Raw genomic sequence first — 23,747 nt, 5'->3', positions numbered from 1 at the left:
TAAAAGTGCCAATCGAACTTGGCCAAGCCCTTAAGGCATTTGACCTTGTTACCAAGTTTGAGGAAAATTGGTAAATATTCATTACAGGAAAATGGCAGAAAATGACTTTTCTTTTATTAAATCAAAGGGCCATAACTGGGCTAAATAAGGTCTGTTGACAGTCGCGATCAAACTTGGCCGAGTCTTTAAGGCATTTAACCTTGTTACAAAGTTTGAAGAAAATCGGTTTACATTTGTTACACTTATTGCACGGAAATGGCAGAAAATGACGTTTTTAGTTTCGGAGAAAGCGGGGATAAAAAGTTATTTGAGGTCAACTTTTGCAAAATCAAAAACTGAAAGGATTTCCTTTGAATTACTGTTGGATAAATATCTATTTGCAGAGATATATCAGTATTAAACTTTTGAAAAATGTATTTGAATGCAAGAGCATAACACACACAAAAGAAAATTGGTTTATGGTAGATGAATTAAACATGATAATACTGTAACTTAACATATCTATAACTTTCCATCTCACACAATGTATCACAAGTCTATCTACAACACTTGATACCCGAAAGTAAATCAGCTGTGATCCCGCCGGAATTCCAAATCTCAGTGGCATCCAAATAGGATCTTGGTGGAATTAACTCCCGGAATTCAGTCATACTTTCTCTTGGTTATCATGATCTCATAAACACTATCAAAGTTTTAAATATGTCATATTCCAACTATATAATAAGTTATATTTTGCATATCGCAACAAAGATGTTTGGAATAAAGATTGTATCAATTTGTTTAAACTAACCGAAGGTTTACCGTATTAACATTTCATTTCAAACACTGATTGTAACCCAAGCTTCGTACAATCATTTCATTTCCATCTTATCCTTGTGATAACCTCAGTTATTCATAATACGTAACATTAAGGCCTGTCCACCAGTTTGAACCTTTTGAATTGGAAAATAACGTCATTAATCAATACAGTTATTTATCAAATTGGGAGTCAAATAAGCATGCTGTAATTCAATTATTTCTTAAATATAATTAGTTGGGAGAATCCACTACGCAGATTCACACAGTTTGCAAACAAAATTTCATTCATAACCCGATGAAATTAGAAAATAGTGACTTCAATGCTTTAATAAATCATCCACCTACTGTATGTAAACCAAACGGCTACTAAAACAAGCAAATTCGTGGAATTTCCATCCCCCGCTTTCAAGACATATTGTAGGTAAACATTATTAAGGTTAGGATTTAACCTTGGTTGAAACATGAAAAAATAAACTGAAGCCTTATTCAAATAAGATGTTTTATAAGGTAATTTATGATAAAACTTGTATTATGGGGTAAAGTTAACTGATTGAAGAAAGCATAGTGCATTTAACTTTGATACTAACTTTTAAGAAAATTGGTTTACATTTTTTACAATGATTGCACAGGGAATGGCAAAAAAAGATGTTTTTAGTGAATCAAAGGGCTATAACTCCACTACATAATGTCAGTTAAAAGTGCCAATCGAACTTGGCCAAACCCTTAAGGCATTTGACCTTGTTACCAAGTTTGAGGAAAATTGGTAAATATTCATTACAGGAAAATGGCAGAAAATGACTTTTCTTTTATTAAATCAAAGGGCCATAACTGGGCTAAATAAGGTCTGTTGACAGTCGCGATCAAACTTGGCCGAGTCTTTTAAGGCATTTAACCTTGTTACTAAGTTTGAAGAAAATCGGTTTACATTTGTTACACTTATTGCACGGAAATGGCAGAAAATGACGTTTTTAGTTTCGGAGAAAGCGGGGATAAAAAGTTATTTGAGGTCAACTTTTGCAAAATCAAAAACTGAAAGGATTTCCTTTGAATTACTGTTGGATAAATATCTATTTGCAGAGATATATCAGTATTAAACTTTTGAAAAATGTATTTGAATGCAAGAGCATAACACACACAAAAGAAAATTGGTTTATGGTAGATGAATTAAACATGATAATACTGTAACTTAACATATCTATAACTTTCCATCTCACACAATGTATCACAAGTCTATCTACAACACTTGATACCCGAGAGTAAATTCAGCTGTGATCCCGCCGGAATTCCAAATCTCAGTGGCATCCAAATAGGATCTTGGTGGAATTAACTCCCGGAATTCAGTCATACTTTCTCTTGGTTATCATGATCTCATAAACACTATCAAAGTTTTAAATATGTCATATTCCAACTATATAATAAGTTATATTTTGCATATCGCAACAAAGATGTTTGGAATAAAGATTGTATCAATTTGTTTAAACTAACCGAAGGTTTTACCGTATTAACATTTCATTTCAAACACTGATTGTAACCCCAGCTTCGTACAATCATTTCATTTCCATCTTATCCTTGTGATAACCTCAGTTATTCATAATACGTAACATTAAGGCCTGTCCACCAGTTTGAACCTTTTGAATTGGAAAATAACGTCATTAATCAATACAGTATTTAATTGGGAGTCAAATAAGCATGCTGTAATTCAATTATTTCTTAAATAGATTAGTTTGTAAGTGAATATGATAATTCTTTTGTTATTATATTGAATATGTTTAGATCAACACATATACTATATAGCTAATAGATCTTAATTCAATTGGAAAAATTTAGTTACCAATAAAGATAAAATATGGCTATTTTAGATTGGGAATGCCCCTAAGTATATGTCAGCCATAAAATACATTATAGATCTAAATGCCTGCTTTCTAATACATGTATACAAATCTATTGTAACCAAATTTATCTATACATGTAGCACTCCATTCACACACACTATTTTGTGTAGTTAATCCTAATACAACTAAAACTATCAAATCTACTGATACTCCTTACTGATCTATCAAGAGTTTCTTCCCTTTGTTGGTCTCTGTCAACTATTCATGAAGTGAATTAAAGGGAAATAACTCTGATATATCAGAATACCATACATTCACACAAACCTATGAATGTAATCCATCTATCTGTAACACATTATCTCACAATGCTTAATGAGTATTCTGTATTTGCATATTACTGAGTTATCTGCCCTTGTGGGTAGATATTGATTATAATGTCATTAGTTTGTGAGGATAATGTCATACTTTGCTGAGAAAGCGATGCAAGTTTGGTTAAAAAAATAATGATGTCATAATTGTTATAACCATGTGAGTTAATTTTGCTCACAAAATTATATGACTTCACCATGGATAAACTCTAAGGGAGGAAACTCCCTAATATGCTAAGACAAAATAAGGTAACCTGATTAAGCCAATAGTTACATCAGCCAAGGATGTAAAATCTTGTTGAATTTAAACGCCCACTTCCTTTCTGAAACAGCTTTTAATTTTTAAAATGGGAATGTACAATGAGATCGATATTTTTTTTTTTTTATAGTAGCAAAAGTTATTAACTTACCGTTAATACTACACTTATCATCGCCTTCTGAACAATTGAATTCAAATAAATAAAATGTTAATTTGCAAAACGTGGGTCGTCTTATGTTTCCGGCCATTGTCCTAAATACCGTGCGGTAGTTGAAAACACTGTGCCAGAAGGCAAAACAGCGAAATGAATCTCCACTGTTATCTTATCTTACGCAGGAAATCTTGTCATATGTTTGGTGTTGTAACTTGATCTTAGGCCATCGATATATATTTTCTTATGCTATTCATGTTTTTTAGAAACTTTTAAATTTTGCTCCAGAAAGGTAGTGGACCTTTAATGTTTTACACCAATAAATAGTTGTGAACTGATGTTTTTCTGATCAATTTGAATGTGGTTATCACAAGTTTTTCATTAATGACAACTATTTGAGCTAATAACAATTCAAAGTGAAAACATCACACTGTAAAAAATGTTATACTCCTGCCTCATATACTCTATGGTTTGCCTATAAATAGCTATTTATCTAAAACATCTCATCTTACACGAAGCACTTGCGTATCACCATGAACTAGCCTACGATCTCCTAGTCCTCCATGAACGAGGATTTTATCCCCACATATACACATGACATGGCCAGCTCTGCCTTCCCGACTCCTACCGAGCAGATAAAAATTGATACCAGAAAGCTTACTATCTGTCATGACGTACATTTCTGCGGCAGGGTGCCGATTCGGAGGTCCATCAAATTTTTTCTCCTCCGTGGATAAACACTCCTTTGGAGCCTTCTAGGGCTACATGATGCCGTCTGCCGGGAGGAGGTTTTGGTACAGGCTTAAGAGTCTTTGCGACTCTGACTAGAGTATCAATTGCTGCCTTTTCAGTATCTTGATGGCCACTTTTGTAGCCACTATGAATCTCCAGGAAATTGTCATTCCGACCTCCCATTATGTACAGTTTTGGACCTATGAAACTGGTGGTATGACCAGATCGAGATTCAGTGTTATTGCTATACTCTTTGAAAATGTATTCACCATCAGCTAAACTTCCTGACAACATGTACACGTTACCACTAAGGCGATCCTTCCGTTGACTTCGCAGAGTTCCCTCCCTTCCCAGTATCAAAATTTTACCATCGCTCAGAAGAGACGCAGTATGTGAGCTAAGGCCGGCATCTTCTGGAAATCCGGACACTTTTGGATACAACCAAACTTTCTGTTCTGTATCATAAGCTATTACAGCTGATGTTCTGCCTTTACCATTCCAACCACCAATCAGAAGTAAGTATCTGTTGTCCAATGGGATACAAGCGTGATGACTGAGGGCGGGGCTTCCTGGCACTCTGACCTCATTCCAGATCATAGAGTTGATATTGAGGCTATAGAGTTTGTCGGAGGGTGTTAGAGCTCCCCAGGTACTCACTCCTCCGTGAAGGTAGAGTGTGTCCCCTACATAGAAAGAAAACAGGATTAAAGTGAATAGTCTGGCAAAGGAATTCAGTAAAAATAATGTTAATATATATCCAGTATAATTTCTCATAAAATAGAAAAATACAATTTCCTGTCAAAATCTCTGTATGCAAAGAAGTTATTTTGTATAATAGTAATCCTAACATGTCCTCCTGGCTGGTTATGTCTTTTGTAACATTTCTACACAGCCAAGCTTTCAAACTTCAAAGGGTTATTATTAGAAATGTGATAAATTTACACGGCGCTTTTCATAATTCAAATGGTCAAAATGGACAACAAAAGCAGAACTGAACCGTAAATTTTGATATGTATGGACACTTGGAAGGCCAATGAATGCATTTAGACTGGTTTTCTTTTTCTGACTATTCACTTTAAAGTAATTTGGTTTGGTTTTCTTAGTTTAAAGTCATATTACAGTAAGAGCCATACAGTGCTATTTTTCGATTGGGAATTGATCCATTTTCTAGACGCTATAAAGGCCTGGTAAAAACCCTATAATTACCTTTAGCACATCCTACAAGAAATGCCAGTTCAGGGCCAATAATTCCTTACCTATAGCACATCCTACATGAAATGCCAGTTCAGGGCCAATAATTCCTTACCTATAGCACATCCTACATGAAATGCCAGTTCAGGGCCAATAATTTTACCTATACACAGCCTACATGAAATGCCAGTTCAGGGCCAATAATTCTTTACCTATAGCACATCCTACATGAATGCCAGTTCAGGGCCAATAATTCCTTACCTATAGCACATCCTACATGAAATGCCAGTTCAGGGCCATTAATTCCTACTATACATCCTACATAAATCAGTTCAGCCATAATCCTTACCAGCATCCTACATGAAATGTCAGTTCAGGGACAATAATTCCTTACCTATAGCACATCCTACATGAAATGCGTTCAAGGCCAATAATTCTTACCTATAGCACTCTACATGAAACGCCAGTTAGGCCAATATCCTTACTAACACTACATGAAATGCCAGTTTAGGGCCATAATTCTCTTACCTATAGCACATCCTACATGAAATGTCAGTTCAGGGCCAATAATTTCTTACCTATCACATCCTACATGAAATGCCAGTTCAGGGCCAATAATTCCTTACCTATAGCACATCCTACATGAAATGCCAGTTCAGGGCCAATAATTCCTTACCTATAACACATCCTACATAAAAAATCAGTTCAGGCATAATTCCTTACTAAGCACATCCTACATGAAATGTAGTTCCAATAATTTCCATAGCACATCCTTACCTATAGCACACCCTACATATGAAAATTCCTTACCTATAACAGCCAGTTCAGGGCAATAATTTCTACCTATAGCACATCCTACATGAAATGCCAGTTCAGGGCCAATAATTCTTACCTATAGCACATCCTTAAATGCCTTCATAATTCCTTACCTATAGCACATCCTAAGAAATGCCTAGGGCCATATTCCTTATATACACATCCACATGAAATGTCAGTTCAGGGCCAATAATTCTTTACCTAGGCCAGTTCAGGCCAATTCCTTACCTATAACATCCTACATAAAATGCAGTTCAGGGCCAATAATTCCTTACCTATAGCACATCCTACATGAATGCCAGTTCAGGGCCAATAATTCCTTACCTATAGCACATCCTACAATACATAAATGTCAGTTCAGGCCAATAATTCCTTACCTATAGCACATCCCTACATGAAATGCCAGTTCAGGGCAAATATACATCCATAAATGTCAGTTCAGGCCAATAATTCTACCTATAGCACATCCTACATGAAATGTCAGTTCAGGGCAATAATTCTTACCTAAGCACATCCTACATGAAATGCAGTTCAGGGCCAATAATTTCTTACCTATTCAGGCACATCCTTCAGGCAATGACTATATGCACATCAGAAATGTCAGTTCAGGGCCAATAATTTCTTACCTATCACATCCTACATGAAATGCCAGTTCAGGGCCAATAATTCCTTACCTATAGCACATCCACACATGAAATGCCAGTTTCAGGACCAATAATTCCTTACCTATAGCACATTACATGAAATGCCAGTTCAGGCCAATAATTCCTACCTATGAAATGCCTACAGAAATTCAGGGCCAATAATTCCTTACCTATAGCACATCCTAAATGAAATGCCATTCAGTTCAGGGCCAATAATTTCTTACCTATAGCACATCCTACATGAAATGCCAGTTCAGGGCAAATAATTCCTTACCTATAGCACATCCTAAATGAAATGCCAGTTCAAGGCCAACAATTTCTTACCTATAGCACATCCTACATGAAATGCCATTTCAGGGCCAATGTACTCCTTACCTATATTACCTATATACATACACCCTACATGAAATGCCAGTTCAGGACCAATTATTCCTTACCTATAGCACACACTAAATGAAATGTCAGTTCAGGACCAATAATTCCTTATCTATAGCACATCCTAATGAACGCCACAGGACCAATAATTCACCTATAGACACCCTACATGAAATGCCAGTTCAGGACCAATAATTCCTTACCTATAGCACATCCTACATGAAATGCCAATTCAGGGGCAATAATACATGTATCTTACCTATAGCACATCCTACATGAAATGCTAGTTCAGGGCCAATTATCCCTTACCTATATAGCACATCCTACATGAAATGCCAGTTCAGGGCCAATTATTCCTTACCTATATAGCACATCCTACATGAAATGCCAGTTCAGGGGCAATAATTCCTTTCCTATAGCATCATCCTACATGAAATGTCAGTTCAGGGCCAATAATTCCTTACCTATAGCACATCCAACATGAAATGCCAGTTCAGGGCCAATAGGACAGAAAATTTCCCAGTCTACACAACAGGACGCCTTAGGATGTGTTTCTGTTTTTGGTCGACAGGCAGTGCCACCTCCGGATGGCCTATCAACGGTCCAGTAGCCAGCGTCTTGCAGCGATGCAGCTGATTTTACAGTGTGTCTTCTATAGGTTCTGGGATCATACATAGGATGCGTCATTGTTTTTTAATTACAGGTCTGTGAGATGACATATAGAATCTTCAAAAGCATCCTTATACTTTAGACTCATATTAGCTTCCATTATTGTAGTCTGTATATTCACCAATATTTCTACAACCAGGTCCTGACGTCCTACAAATAAAAAGAAATTATAATATTTAATGATGATATCCATGTTCATGATCTCAGTAATTCATGTAGTTGTACTGAACTTGATAATTCTGATTAAAATACAGATCATTTAATTCTGATTAAAATAAAGATCATTTAATTATGACTATGTTTGACAAGAGGATCTGACAACATCCCATTATAGGCTATTAGGGGTCACATTCTGGAGACCTTTGGAAATGGCCAATCAGATAGCTGCTACCAGAATCTTGGAAGTGAATTTCAGGGGGAAAAATAGTTTGAAAAAGCTGTCAGATTTGAAGTACAGATACATGAACATGACCCCTTAAGGGATGATGTCAAAATCCTCTATTGAACGGAGTGGTAATATATATATATATATATAAGTATCTGTATTTTAGTCAGGTTGAGAACTTTATACAATTTAACAGGAGAGGAAAAAATGTGGCAGCCAGACCGGGATTTGAACCTGGGACCTCCGAATATCAGCAGAATTCTCTACCGCTGAGCTACCTGGTCGCCAATTAATGATCAACCCAGTTCAATCCTGCTATACTCTTTGAGCTCCCTCCTTTTTCAAATTCTTTGCCCTCAAAGATATACGTGACCCTTTTAACTCCACCATAGGTATTTTAGTTGGGTACAAATTTTGTAACTTATGGAGCTCAAGCGGAAATGTAGCGGCCAGACCGGAATTTGAACACAGGGCCTCTGAACACTAGTCGAATGCTCTAGATACCACTGAGCTACCTCAGGTCACTGATGATCAACCCAGTCCAATCCCACTACACAGGAGCCTTTATCACCTACATCGATATTGTAATCTAGCTTTTATTGAAGACTCCAATTGAACATTGACATCAAAACTTGTTCTAACCCGAGTATGATGTATTGGCTGCATGAGCCAAACTAGGATCAAGCAAGATCTGTCAGCTGAGTGACAAAGACCATACATAATATTTATCACTATAGTACAGTGATATAGGTACAATTAGCCACATGGACCTGCTCCTTTTACTATATTGTTCTCCCTGTTTTTCATCAGATTTGAATTTGTAAATCTCAACCAGGGACTTTCAAACCATCTTTTGTGGGTCATTTAGCTATGGATGCTCATGTAGAAATAAAGTACAATGTATATGGATCATATATACAGTGAAATTACAAAATATGTATAGATTGTATATACCAACTAGGAATCAAATCCAGCTGTTTATAGCATGAAGATCACTGGCTATATTCTGTATTTGCATATTACAGAGTTTTGCCCTTGCAGGTACGGTAGGTATTTATTGTGACATCCGTCATGTGCTTGCGTGTGTAACAACATACTTTTCGGAGAAAATGACGTGAATTGCGCCCATAGAATAATGATGTCACAATGGATACCTACCCGCAACGGAGCTAACTCTGTAATATGCAAAGACGGAATATTGTATAATTTTACACTTATAGACCTATAATAATGTATATATACATTTCAACCTGCTCCGTAACATCAAAGATTTATAAGTGATTTTTGTTTGTTCATTTGTTTGATTAGTTTAACGTCCTATTAACAGCCAGGGTCATTTAAGGACGTGCCAGGATTGTTGGTGGAGGAAAGCCGGAGTACCCGGAGAAAAACCACCGACCAGCGGTCAGTACCTGGCAACTGCCACACATGGGATTCGACCTCGCGACCCAAAAGTGGAGGGCATGTGGTAATATGTCGGTACATCTTAACCACTCAGCCACCGCAGCCCCTTTTTTTATAAGTGAGAATTTTGACCTGGGCCGTTTTTGTTTATTCGGAACAACCGGTTCAACCGTTGGTTAAAGTAATTATTTCAAGTATAAATCCTGACGGACCTGCAGTTTTTAATACAGGCCTGTGAGGCCTTTATCAAGGCTTGTCTGAAAACAATGTAAATCACCAGGTCCGTCTTAAATTAATAAACGAACAACTAGGTCCAACCATTCAAATTGTATAATCGAAAACGGCCCAGCTCCTTGATATCAAGGATTTATAAATGAGAAGGATTTGTCTCTTTATACATTTACTTCTAAACACCATGTGAGACACCTATTACACTATCTGCACCAATGTAAATTCAGCCTAATAAATTTCACCGTGTCTTATTCTCGCTTTAAAGACGAAAGATTTAGATTGATATGTCTTGAATTTTCATTTAAAAAAAATATCTCCTGCAATGATAGTCCGCTTCAAAAAGTAAGATATGGAAACCTAATTCGCACCCAAAAGCTACGTATACATCAAAAGTTGCACGGATCAACTCAAAGGAAAATCAGTTGTCGACTAACGTCATGTTCAGTGCACAAATACAAAAGCGCTTGCGATGTAGTTTTCAAAAAACCTCGAGTGACTTAACGTTCTCATCTATATGTACTTGTAAATATTATTTTAGAAGCTATGAGAATTTAGAAATTAATTTAGTTAACCTTTATAATTTAATTAGCTCATTTTTTTAAACAAATTATATTTGTAGGGCATTTACACTGTATTTTAAATCATATATACATATCCCTACATATACTAGGCACTAGGGCTATTAGTTTAAATTAACATGAAATATCAGAAATAAGTTTCTGAAAATTTTTTGCAAAAAATTATCTCCCCTTATAAATATCTTGCTAACTGACATTAACTTGTTCGTTCTGAAAAGGAGATGTATCCGTAAATTGATAGGAACCTAACTAAGGTTTGTTTACTTCTCGTGATATTATGGGTTTACATTCGCAAAATCATGTTTACATACTATAGATGTATATAGATCTATATAACCTAATATACATTTCTAGATGTTGTTATTCCCATTCGAGTCCGACAGCTCGTGCCGAAGGATTTCTTGTCGCTGCAAAAAGGAAGTTGATCTCGACATGAATTGTAAATTAAAGTGTTATTTATTTTAGATTCTTGTGTTGGTGGTACTATACGTGCCTATATTATAAACACCTTATTTTTTAAACATGGTGAAATAGTAAAACACCGATGTCTGTTTACCTTTTTTTCGTTCGGATCGCCACGGTTTCTCGCCGGATGTGAAACTTCCCACAATCCTTTGCAATTCGTCATAGGATCAAGTTCTCACAGACGAGGGAGCACGCCTTGGAAAACAACAAAAAGTCTAATATTGACTATTCAATGCATCAACACACCAATATTTTAATGGTAATTCGTGCTTTATGCATTTATGTATCTATTTATTTCCAATCACAATGTGTTATTGCCGTTTAAATGTGTTAAATACTAAAATTCCCTCGTCTGAATTGTGCTGGCACATCCATCCTGGTCCGAGTTATCCCTGCCAGTGCCAATATCGATAGATTCCAACTTTGATTTCGAAGCTTACTAGCTTCTTTATTACCAAACCACTATTGTTCGAAAATGTAGTTGTGACCTTAGCAAAAATATTGCTTATTAATTTTGATCGTATTCCGTCAAGTTGTCGCCCATGTATCCAGTATTAAGATCTAGATCTGCACGTGCAGAAATTAATTATTATGAACGCGCACCTGTTCCGTTGCAGTATTTATGTTGTCAATACCCATACGTTTCGTGCCAAACTCTTTGCAAGTCATCGATTTGCTAAAAATTGATGCTAATTTTAAAAATAATGGTTTTGATGCATGTAATTAATATGTATATATAACTGATCATCAGTAAACTAAAAATACACTACTGTACAGTACTAAAAGTGTAAAATACATAATAAGGTAAGAACTTTCCATTAGCTCATCTAGTTTAGGGATCAAGGAAGCTCTTTCCAGCACATTGAGCAGTGAGGTTTTTTTGTGGTTAAGGAGTCTGACAAGTATACATGTAGCCACCTTTTGGTCACAATGACATTTGCTGGGATGCAACTAGTCCTCCCTCACCAGAAAATATCCTAGTCCCCCTCCCCCACCCCAAACAGGAATAATCCTTAATACCGAGGGAATAGTTGATAACCCACTCCAGCGGAATATAGTTCTCCCTCCTTGAAAAAATAACTATTTCTCTATATCTTCTAGCTGTGGAATAGTCATTTATACCCGGGAAATAGTCCTTCCTCGCCAGGGAATAAACCTTGATGCCTGGGAATTGTTCTCCCTCTCTTCGGAAATAATCCTCTATACCTGGGAAAAAATCCTCTCTCTCCTAGCTAGGGAATGTTCATCAGTATTCAGGAAATGGTTCTCACTAGAAAATTTTTCTGAATACCTGGGGAATACATAGTCCTCCCTCCCCATAGAATACCGGTAATCCTTGATGCATGGGACATAGTCCTCCCTTTCCAATATTCTTCCATTAGACCTCCGTTTCTGGGTCACGATGTCCAAATCGAAAGGTGTCCCAACATTCCACCATTAGACCTCCGTTTCTGGGTCACGATGTCCAAATCGAAAGGTGTCCCAACATTCTACCATTAGACCTCCGACTTTGGGTCACGATGTCCAAATCGAAAGGTGTCAGAACATTCTACCTTCAGATCCCCATCTCTAAGTTATGATGTACAAGTCGTAAGGTGTCCCAACATTCTACCATCAGAATTCCATCTCTGAGTCATGATGTTCGAGTTGTTAGGTGTCTGAACATTCTACCATCAGACCTCCATCTCTGGGTTATGATGTACAAGTCATAAGGTGTCTCAACATTCTCGTTATGTGTCCAAACATTCTACCATCATACATCCGTCTCTGGGTCACGAAATACAAGTCGTTGGGCGTCCCAAAATTCTACAATCAGACCTCCATCTCTGGCTCATTATGTACAAGTCGTTGGGCCTCCCAAAATTCTGCAATCAGACCCCCATCTCTGGGTCACGAGGGCAGAGTTGTTAGGCGTCCTTATTACATTCTACACAAACTGCTTCTAATTATTCTGATATTTTGTCTTATTGAAGAATCATTAGAGCAATGGCTTCATGTTCATATGATTCTGGTCACCCTTGACTTTCAAAGGAAATATCACAAAAGGCTTGTCTCACTCTGTCAATGTTTTTTAAAAATATATATTAATAAACCACAGTATCAGTAAAATATCCATTGAAAATCTGTCAATTAGCCCTCAATATTGTATGAATGTGTTCAAATTATCCCTACAAAAGGATTTATATTACTCAACCCAATTAGTATATGCATGTACATCCAGAAATAAAATCACAAGATATTTAGTAAAATCAGATGAATTCCAGTCATTTTCAAGTGTCTGCATCAACTGTGCTCTGATTTCAGATAGATATTTGCATAATTGCTAGCTTATCATTGATAATTTAATACTATAACCACATAACTTTTATCAAAAAAACTCTGTTATGTTTTGGGCTCAGGCAGAAGTCAGAGTTGTACCCCTCTCCTTCAAAAGTGTGAGTACAATTACCCACCCGCGACCCCTTAAAAATTATTTGGAGCGCTGAGTATATTGTAATTAGTGTGTTAGGAATATAACCTTTACACATGAATCCCAAAACTGAGTTATTTATTAAATGATAACCTCTTTTATATATTTCAGGTGTAAAGAACCCAAATTATCAAGATGTCTGACTCGAGTGACGAAGAAGATAGCATTTCAAAGATAGACTTTTCTGTCATCTCTATGGCGATAGAGGCGGGCCATCGGATGATTCAAGAGATACTGAACTGTGTCCATTATGGTACTCCGGAGGTCCGCAATCTAATGTACAATGAGTGTGACTTCATCGTCGAATGTCGAGTGTGTCGTAATCTCTTCCGGAGTATCCCAAACTTTGTTGCTCACAAAAGAATATATTGCACTGCTGAGTTTGAAACAACACAATTTCCCTCAAGTACTCAAGAAGAATCTGTCGTGGTTGTTGAACCGACCGACATTTCATCTGGACAGACATCTGGACAGACATCTGGACAGACATCTGCCTCAGTGTCTCCAGTAACAACAGCATCATCCTCAGTATCTGTAACAAATTCATCAACAGCTAGATCAACCCCCGCAGGATCTGTAAATCATGCAAAGTCTGTTCTGTCAAGTGTATTTTCATCCTCTCAGTTATCGAGGTCAAAGACAGCTTTTCAATCCACAGAGAGGCAGAGTCAAGGTCAGAGAAGTCAGGTTAAAGGTCAGCAGAGTAGAGATCGAGGTCAGGGATATCAGGGTCAAGGTCATCTGAATCATGGTCAAGGAAAACAAGGTCAAGGTCAGCAGACCCAGAATCAAGGTCAGAGAAACTTTGGTCAAGATCAACAGAGCCAGAATGAAGGTCAAAGAAATCTAAGTCAAGGTCAGGGAAATAAGGGTCAAGGTCAGGATGAAAGGAATGGTGATGATGATAGCAGTGATGGAGATACTTCAACACTTAAACAGCTTCTGACTGGGAAGTTTAAAGGAAAATCATCAGAATATAATTTCTATTCAAAGACTGCAGAGAAAATGGAAAGAGAAAGAAGGGCTAAAGAAACTTCCCATGTTGTCATGACTCCCATTCCGACCAACAGAAACGCAGCCTTTTTAACTGTTACGAAAGATGGCACAATATCAGAGGCCCAGAAGGCCATTATTTCTTCTCAAATTATCAACGAAAGGACAAATAGTGGGAAGAATTCACCTGAAAATCTTACAGAATCTGTGATAAATCAGAACAGGAAAAGCACAGACACTCGAGATAAGGACATTTTTACACAACAAAATGTCTCAGTGAGATGCAGTAAGAGAAAGAATCCCGATGCTCCGAAAGTTGTAAATGAAGAATCGTCCAGCAAAATTTCTGAAAACACTAATGTGTTAAGTAAGCAGAAGCAAATGGAGCAGAAGAACAAGAAGTTTGTTCAGTTAAGACCAGTTAAAAGCCAGCTTGGATCTCACCAGTACTCTGAGTTGTCTGAGCTTGGGTTGCTAGGCCATTGTGATCTGGCCTTGTCAAGATGCTTGCTTTGCTCCATCAACTATTCTAGTCGTAAAGGTCTCCTACAACACATGCATTCCATTCACTCAGGCCGAAAGATACTCTTCCCCTGTTCAATGTGTGATAAAAAGTTCAGCTACTTCTGGGGCCTTACGAGACATTTACAGAACAATCATAACCTGACCAAGGAGAAGATCGATAAAATGAGAGATAAACTAAAATCTATGGCCTATGACACTGCAGAGTTAGAGCAAGAGTCAACCGGGCAGAAAGAACAGTTAGACCCCAAACCTCAGGTGTCACCAGATCAAAGTTCAGAGGGGTCAAAACAAGGAAAATCGTGTATTAAGCATACACCAAATATTGTACAGACTGGTTTTGCACCTCGATCTGTTGTAGGCAGTGACGTCTCGGAGTTAAAGTTACATAAATGTGATGGATGTAAACGGGCATTCTGGAAAAAGTCCAACTACGACGAACACGTTAGTCAGTGTAAATGGGTTGTAGCTTCAAACCTCGAAAAACCATCAACAAACTCAAGATCGACGGGAAGTTCAAAGTCAGAGTCTGGAAGGTCAAGGTCAGAGTCTGGAAGGTCAAGGTCAGAATCAAATAGAGATTCATATTCAAACAGAACATCGGAATTAGCTCTAAATAGACCATCGACAAGGTCAAAGGTTACAGAAACTAACATTGACTTTGTGACTTCCAATGTTAATGATACTTTGGAAAGCATTGAAAGACGTGGAAGGTCGAGAACAAGGTCAAAGGTCAATGTCGGTGGACAAACAAAGAAGCAAGATGAAAATAGTCCAACGGAAGATGGTAAGAGTGTCGAGAAAAACACTAATCATGACAATGAAGTTAATGAAAACGACAATGAAGATGACTCAAAGGACGGATCTGAATTTTCAAAGTCTTCTGGTCAAAAAGAAAAATCCATGGAGCAGAAATCTCCAATGTCCTCTCCAAGTAAGAGGTCAGACAGTAGCTCACCTGGTGTTTCACCAAAACAGCATGTTGCAACAAGGCATTCTGCCAAGGCTTTAGAGAAAGAAACTTTGTACATGAGAACCCGCTTTTTTGACAAACGGCGCGAGTCTCAAGTACGACCTGATCGGTCACCTCAGAGTAAGACTGGATCAGAAGCCAACAGCCCGACTTTTCAAAAAAGAGATGGGATAAAGGCTGCATTAGAATTTGATAATGTGCAGGAAAGAAAGACGAATAAATCTCAAGATCGATCTGAAACGGGATCAACAGGAAGTGGAAAGACAACTCCATCTATGTCGCCCAGTAAAGAGAGGCACGCTTCTCCTTCTCCATCACAGGGATCTGAACACGGACAGAAAGACAAACGGGACAGTTCAAGTGAAAAAGTAACAAGTAGAGATTGTTTTGAAGAAGATATGGAAACCAACGCAGAAAGTGGTATTGATAATAGTCGAGAAGTTTTAAAAGAAGCTAGAAGGTCAAGGTCAAGTACAAGATCTGTTCAGGTTACTAGGGATGGAGTACAGGACAAAATGAAAGCATCTTCTAAGAGACAGAATTCCCCATCGGATATGGTCAGTCGGGACAGTAGTAGGGAAAGTAATATTGATAGTTCCTCAAGGATTAGTACAAGGTCAGCATCCTCCTCTCGGACTCCAACTGTTCGGAGTGGATCGCGGGAGTCAAAGGACACACAAAAGTCTCCAGTGAGGAAAGATACAAGGGAAAGAGATAGCAGTGCAGAAAGTGTGAGGAGTTCGTCCCGTGCAAGAAGTAGGAATGTGTCTGGTCAAGGCACAAATAGAGATAATTCTAAGGATAAGGTTTCAGCTCGTGAATCTTCAAAGGATAGGATTTCAGCTCGTGAATCTTCAAAGGATAAAATTTCTTCAAGAATAAGTACAAGGCTTTCAGATAGAAACGACAAGGTGGAGTCTGAATGTGATAGTAAATCAGAGACACTCTCAAAAGGTGAATCAGAATCAGGGCAAAAAAATGAAGAAATTCTGAACTGTCCATCCATCAGAAAAAGTAGTCGTACAAGTGCGGGTATGAAATCCAATGACAAACAGGAAAATAAAGTCTCTGAGCCTGGAACGGTTAAACAGAATACTACAGACAAAACATATAGTGGAGATATATGTAATAGATCTGGTGGAAATAAGCCTGTAACTCGTGATAGAAAATCTTCAGGAGGTGAGGACGGACATTTACTCAGAGTGTCTACCAGAGGGTTGAGTAAACAGGACACCAAGACCAGCAGTTCCCTCGATAAACAGCGCAGCTCTCAGAATAAAAACTCTAGTACAGGGTTGCAAACATCGAGAGATGCGACCGATCAATCACTTAGTTTAAGGGAAACACGTTCGTCTCTAACAAGGAGCAATGAACTCGATACAACAGCTGAAAAAGAACACCCGGGGGGAGACAACTCGGATATCGCCACAAAAGAAGGTTTGGAGAATCAAAAACGTAGTGCAAGGATTCGTGAAAAAATGTCGGCTGGAAAGGAAGGTGAATCTGATTCCCCTACAAAGACAGTTGATGAAGTTGATGGTGAATCAGCAGTTCGTTCTAAACGACTATCTGCTGCAAGATGTATGAAAGCACAGAAAATGAGTGACAATAAAGGATTGGAGGATATGTCAGAACCAAGTGAAATCCAAGTTGGCAATATGATACTTTCATCTATACCACCCGAAAACCGGAGTTTTCTGGGACTTCGTGTCAGCCCACACACGCGTAGGAGGAACGCACCAAAAGGCTCTACACAATTCACACCACAAATTCCGAAATTTTTGAAAACAGCAACATCTGAAGAATCTGATAGGAGTTCTGTTTCAAGTTCAGATGATGTAAATTCTGATTTTATGACATCGAGTCCGGAGCCAGAAGTTAAGCTAGTAGAAGAGATCTGGATGGAAAAGAAACCTGGTAAGCCTTCAGAGGAAGTCCGTAGTAAGGCATATGCTATGATGACATACAATAGTAGTTCAACTCCATCATCTTCTAAAGCTCCATCAGGCTCTGTGTCAGGTCATGCTACAAGAGTATCAGACCGTATGAGGGCGTCAAGAACTCAAATGTACGTCACAGATCCAAAAAACATCGGAATGTCACAGGAGTCAGTCCAGACCAGATGTCTGGACTTGAGTCGGATAGCATACCTCAGCGATGAAAAAGAAATGAAATGTTTGCAATGCGGTTTAGGATTTAGCTGCCTCTCGAATCTACGCCGACATGTCGTTCGGCATCTTGGCTGGAGGCGCTATAAATGCAAACTCTGTAAGTTTTCAAGTTACAACAAATCAGAATGCAATACACATCTGATCCGATCGCATGGCACAAAAGCAAGAAATTGCACAGCAAGCACTCTTATTATTGACTTGAATAAAGAAGCCTCTAAGGTTAGGAGTCAGAAGAAAATAAACACTATCAAATCAAAAACAACAGGTCCTTCATTACGGTCCAGAAGTCAAAGAAAAGCTACAGATTCTGAGAGTATGGAATCAGAAGGAGACACAAAGCAAATGAAGGTGTCGCATCCACAAGGAAAATCTAAAAAAGGAGACGCAAAGAAGGAATTGTCAACTAGTACTTCTGTAACAACGCGAGCAGGTAACCAGTCAAATAAAGCGATTACAATAAGAACAAGAAAATCTCAGAAACTAGATAGCATTAATATTGAGGGTGATGTTTTGGCTCATAGCGATGAGACAAATGATCAGCCAGATACAGATGCCACTGCCAGCCTACAGATGAAGACGGAGGAGTTGAGAAGGACAAGGAAACGGAAACGGAGCAATAGCTTGGATACAAACCCTTCAAAGATAGACACAAGTATGGGGGAGACAACTGATACAAAAAAGTCCCGTAAACGTAACAGGAGTAACAGTTTAGAAGGCAATACTAATGAAGAGGATGTGGCTTCATATCAGGCAGAGTCACTTGTGGTCCCCATCAAAAAGAAATACGAGATGAAGCGATCAACCAGCTTGGATGGAACATGTTCGAACCCGCAGGAAGATGGTGGTGAAACACTTTCTGACATGTGGGATATTCCTAGTGTGTCGGATTTTGAGAATTCTGACACGGAGATGGTTTGTTCTCCTCCAAGTGCTAAAGTAGCTCCAAATTTAGAGACAATGATGGCAGCACTCGAAGAAGCTAGAGCTTTCAAATTTGTTCGGCAAAGAGGAAAGGGTCGAAGATCATTGCCATTGGTGAAGAAGACTCAGCGATCTGGGAGTTTAGGATCGCAAACTGAAGGTCAGGTTGGTGTGTCTGCCAGCGCTACAAGTACTTTGATGTCAGAGGAGGCAAATCCACAAACCAAAACATTGGATAAAAACAATAAATCGGAAACTGTCTTAGATACTGCAATAGAAGAACAGGCTAAGGAAACAAAGAAATTACAAGGTGGAGAGAAAATTTCTTCCAGTGATGAAACTGAATCTGTTAGTAAGGCAAGTGTAAAAGATACATCATTGTTGGGTAAAGACACATCATCAATCGTCTTAGAAAATGAATCAGGTTTAAAGGATAATTTATCAAATGTTACAGAAACTTCATCTGTGGAAACTTCCACATGTACCAAGAAAACTTCATCACATGATGAAGATATTGCAAAAAATAAAGACACTTCATCAAATCACGAGGAAAGTTCATCAAACGATAAAGCTACATCAGAAAATAAAGACACTTCAACAAATCTTGAGGAAACTTCATCAAATGATAAAGATCTTTCAGAAAATAAAAATATTTCATCCAATCTTGAGGAATCATCAAATGATAAAGAACCATCAGAAAATAAAGACACTTCATCAAATGTTGAGGATACTTCATTAGATGATGAAGATACCTCAGACAAGATAGACACTTCATCAAATGTGGAAGGCATTCCTTCTAGTTCTTCAGATCTTAAGGATGAATCAACAAGTGTGAAAGAAATTTCACCAACTGTGGTGGACAGTTCATCAGATGTCGACAAAAGTTCATCAAACGATGAAAATACTTCATCAGATCTTCCAGACAATTCCTCATGTGATAAGGATAGTCCAGTTGAATCTATCACCAAAGTATCATGTACAGCTGAAATTCCATCTTGTTTAGAACATGATGACCATTCCTCATCTGAAATTAAGTCAAGTGATATGGACCAAGGAACATCTACAGCTGAAGACAATTCTGTAAAAATTGCGAAAGATAATGCAGAGGTTGACTCCCAGGTACCAGTGGAATCAGAGAAATGTGTTGTTGAGTCTTACGATTCAAAGGGAGACAACTCCTCAACAAAGCTAATGGTTTCTGAAGAAGCTTGTGCTGAAAAGTGATTTGAAATTCCAACAATACTGTGAACCACCTTGATTTTGTTTGTTGTTAAATTTTTCGTATTTTAAGTTGATGAATCATATGCATGAAAGTTAATTCCATTAAAAATGTCTTCAGCTCTTGATTAGATAAAATAGAAGCATATGAGCTAGTCTAAACCACATAATAATTCGCTTTCAAAAAGTTATTAAACTTGGCTCAAAATTAAATCATATTGAAAACATATAATTTAAGTGGTTTACAGTATGTGAAAATAATTAGTCTTAGGGCATATACTCAGTCAGTTAAAAGTTGACCTTTCGGTCATTTTGTGTTCGTTATTGTAGTTATTTAACGATGCTACACCGCTGATGATTAGTATTTTTTCTTTATCTAAAACATGAGTGGACAATAAGCATTTTTCTTCATTTGCAAAAGTTGCTTACTTTACACCATGCATTACCAATATTGAAAAGTTTGAGCTTCTTATTATACTTCAAAATGAAAATATTGAAAATAATTACTTGTGTCCCGAAAAAATTCCGTGGCACTAGCCTATATAAATGTCCTATATGGAGTGAAGTACTGACTGTGCATCCAGCTAAAGCAAAGTCAATTATTTTATATAATTTTTTGAGTTAATTAGACATACATTACATCTATATTAGTAATTATTGTTTAAGTGATTAGTCATCAATCAGCAGTGGAGCATCTTAAATATGGTAGTAATTTTTACGCTGTTTACAGTACTGATATTTTTATTGATTTGTTTTGGGGTTTTTTCACAAAAGAAACCGAAAAAAACACCTGATCATGCATGATTCTGGTGTAATTTTTTTAATGAATGTTTTATTCACATTGTTTCAATTCATGAAATGAAACTGGATGTATAAAAAAAATCTTCTTTTTTTTTATATAACTTTATTCAGCTTTTTTGGTATAAATCCAGTTTCAGTTAATTACCTGCTTTTGAATCAAGTGAGAAGGTAGTTATTGATATTACATTTTCACATCATGAGAGAAAAATTATAATTAGAAATCAGGTATTTTTCTCTGCATAGAAAATTGGTGTTGTTATTTTGTTGAACCAATGAAAATTAGGCCCTCAATGTTGTGAATTGCAGATCTCTTGGGACAACATTGGTCTTATTTTAATTACTGTATAAGTATTTAAGGCGGTTTAAATTGAAAAATAAAAAGATGCTTCATAGGACCTAAGGTTACACAAAATATTTTGCACAGAGCAAGCATTTGATCAATTTACAAAAGAAATCAAATAGATAAATTGTCATGGTTTTCATAGTTTTAGTCTTCAGTCGATACTGTTGGATGTCTCCTGTGAAACAGATTTTCTAGTCAAATTAAAATAATCCCATATCTTAATTTATTTTTCTAGCACAGAAAAATACATTATACATATATACCCGGTTGGTAGTTCAGATTTTCATTACATATGTATTTATCTGATGTGGCAATGATAGAATGTGATATAATACAAAGTGATATGATTGAGATTGCATAATTAGAATGTCACAAGTTATTATATACTCATATTTTCAACTTTTTTTTTATTCATTGAAAAAAACCTGATGAATGAAAATTCATCTTTCCAAAAAGAAATATCTTGAATTGAAATTTATAGTTTCTTAGTACTTTTTTTCTCATATTTAAAATATTCTTTTCTGATATCGAATAATATTCATGACAGATTTGTAAATCTATAGCTAGCATATATTTCCAAATCCGGTTCACTATCCAACATCAGACTGAAAACAAAATTACCCCTACTCACAGTAGCAGCCTATATAGCTACAAGCCATGTTATTGGTTAATGTACATTTGTATATACAAAAATATAATGAAGCCTGGTACATGTATGTTTATACTGTAAATCCATTTCAATAGAAGTTTGCAAAGATTATCGTTCACAGATTTAAACTTTAATGACAATCCCTATTGGTCCACCTCGATACTCCAGGGGTTTCTATCACTGACATTATATCCACCCCTGGACTATCTCATAGTAAAAATGGAGGCAGTTCAGGAGGAAAATAGGTCAATCACATGCCTGTAGGGACTTCTTTTGAAGATTACAGAGAGTTTCACCAAACCTCAATGCAACATTGTCATCCACAGTGTATCGTTACTCAATTCCTTTGATGTACACCTCAGAATCGAATTACATTAGTCTCCTGAACTGCTTTAGTTATATACTATGAGATAGCTGAGATTTGGATATATGTTGTCTGGAGTATCAAGGATACAAATTGGGATGAGTGATGTTTAATTGGCAGAGATAAACATTCACAAATTTACGGGCATCATGAAATTTGCACTGTAAATGTGGCATGCAAAAGGAAAGCCGGTTTACAGTATATATGTGTGTTAAAGAGGTTTTATCGGTAGTTAGTGCTTTCTGATCTATCAGAGTTATGGCCCCTTGTATCATTCTGTCGGTACTGGTGGACAATTTGATCCCCTTGAAGAAATTTCCGGTAATATTTGGAAGATACCTGGTAAATTCAGAAAATTTATGGAAAGCACTCCAAGATGTTGTGATTGTACTGGCAGAGTGAAAAAAAGGGAAGTAATTCTGATAAACTGGATCTAATTCTCGGTTAGTGCTACTCGCAGTGTTCTTAATCATACAACTTATCATGAGTATGCCATAATGTGAATTATGTTTAATTGTTGCCATGTTTATATGAATATATGTTTAGATTTTGTGACCGAGTATTTAATATGTCCTAACACATGTCCACTAGTAGCTAGTCCTCCACCTCTGTTTTTGAAACTCTTGTAGGATACTGTATTCAACCCAATAAGCGCCCAGGGCCTTTGGAAAAATGAAAAAATGAAAAGATGCTTACTAAGACGAAATTATTCCCAAAACAAAGTACAAACCTATACAGTTTTGATAGTTTTTCTCATTGGCAATTGAAATTGAGGAATCAAAAGGGTGAGGGCGCTAATAGGGACATGGATCGAATACGATAGTTGCCAGGTGAAAAGTGTACTCGGGTATATTTCATTACATTTATTAGTCTATTTTACAATAGATGCTGATCATTATTTCATTAGACAGAGTGAAACGAAGGGAAGTAACTCTTGCTAGATAAGAATGACCCAGGCCTCATTGTATGTATTATTGGGTCCATATGATATTGAGCCCAAAGCTGTTATATACACTGTTTTACCATTGTATGCATTTGAGAGCCTGGAATTTTTTCAATGTCATGCCACACATTTTGTGTGATTTTTTTTTTTAATTTTTTGTATTCTCACAAATGATGAAAGTTATACTCTTACAAATGTAATATACTAGCTTGCTAGCTCACTATATCTATAGAGCATATCTCTGTACTATGAAATCTACATTTTGATCAGTTAGAGTTACTTCCCTTCATTCCAATCACTGAAAAAGTGGTATATACGCTTAAATTAGCAGACTATTTAAAGAGTTGACAATCTTCGGGATGGAAGGGAGGAAAGTGTGTTAGGGTACGTTAATTCTAGTTCAATCACAGACAACCAGGTAGCACAATTAGTAGAGCACTTGGGTTCTAACCCCAGTCTGGCAGTGCTTAGTCATATCTAT

The 23,747-nt window shown here is 37.1% G+C and overlaps 1 protein-coding gene and 1 pseudogene across 1 annotated transcript; one reads left to right on the top strand and one right to left on the bottom strand.

The window, feature by feature from the left end:
- Positions 1–1,039: 1,039 nt before the first annotated feature.
- On the bottom strand, positions 1,040–10,840 carry LOC138308899 (kelch domain-containing protein 9-like; annotated as a pseudogene).
- Positions 10,841–11,033: 193 nt separating this feature from the next.
- On the top strand, positions 11,034–23,410 carry LOC138308896 (serine-rich adhesin for platelets-like). The gene is made up of 2 exons (XM_069249945.1): positions 11,034–11,157; positions 13,480–23,410. Exon 2 carries the CDS (start codon positions 13,504–13,506, stop codon positions 20,170–20,172), a length of 6,669 nt encoding a protein of 2,222 aa, XP_069106046.1. The 5' UTR covers positions 11,034–11,157; positions 13,480–13,503; the 3' UTR covers positions 20,173–23,410.
- Positions 23,411–23,747: the final 337 nt, after the last annotated feature.

The sequence above is a fragment of the Argopecten irradians genome, chromosome 15 (assembly GCF_041381155.1).
Source record: "Argopecten irradians isolate NY chromosome 15, Ai_NY, whole genome shotgun sequence".
NCBI classification, from domain to species: domain Eukaryota; kingdom Metazoa; phylum Mollusca; class Bivalvia; order Pectinida; family Pectinidae; genus Argopecten; species Argopecten irradians.
Note: the sequence above shows the minus strand (reverse complement) of the source record. Positions and strands in the feature narration are given on the sequence as shown.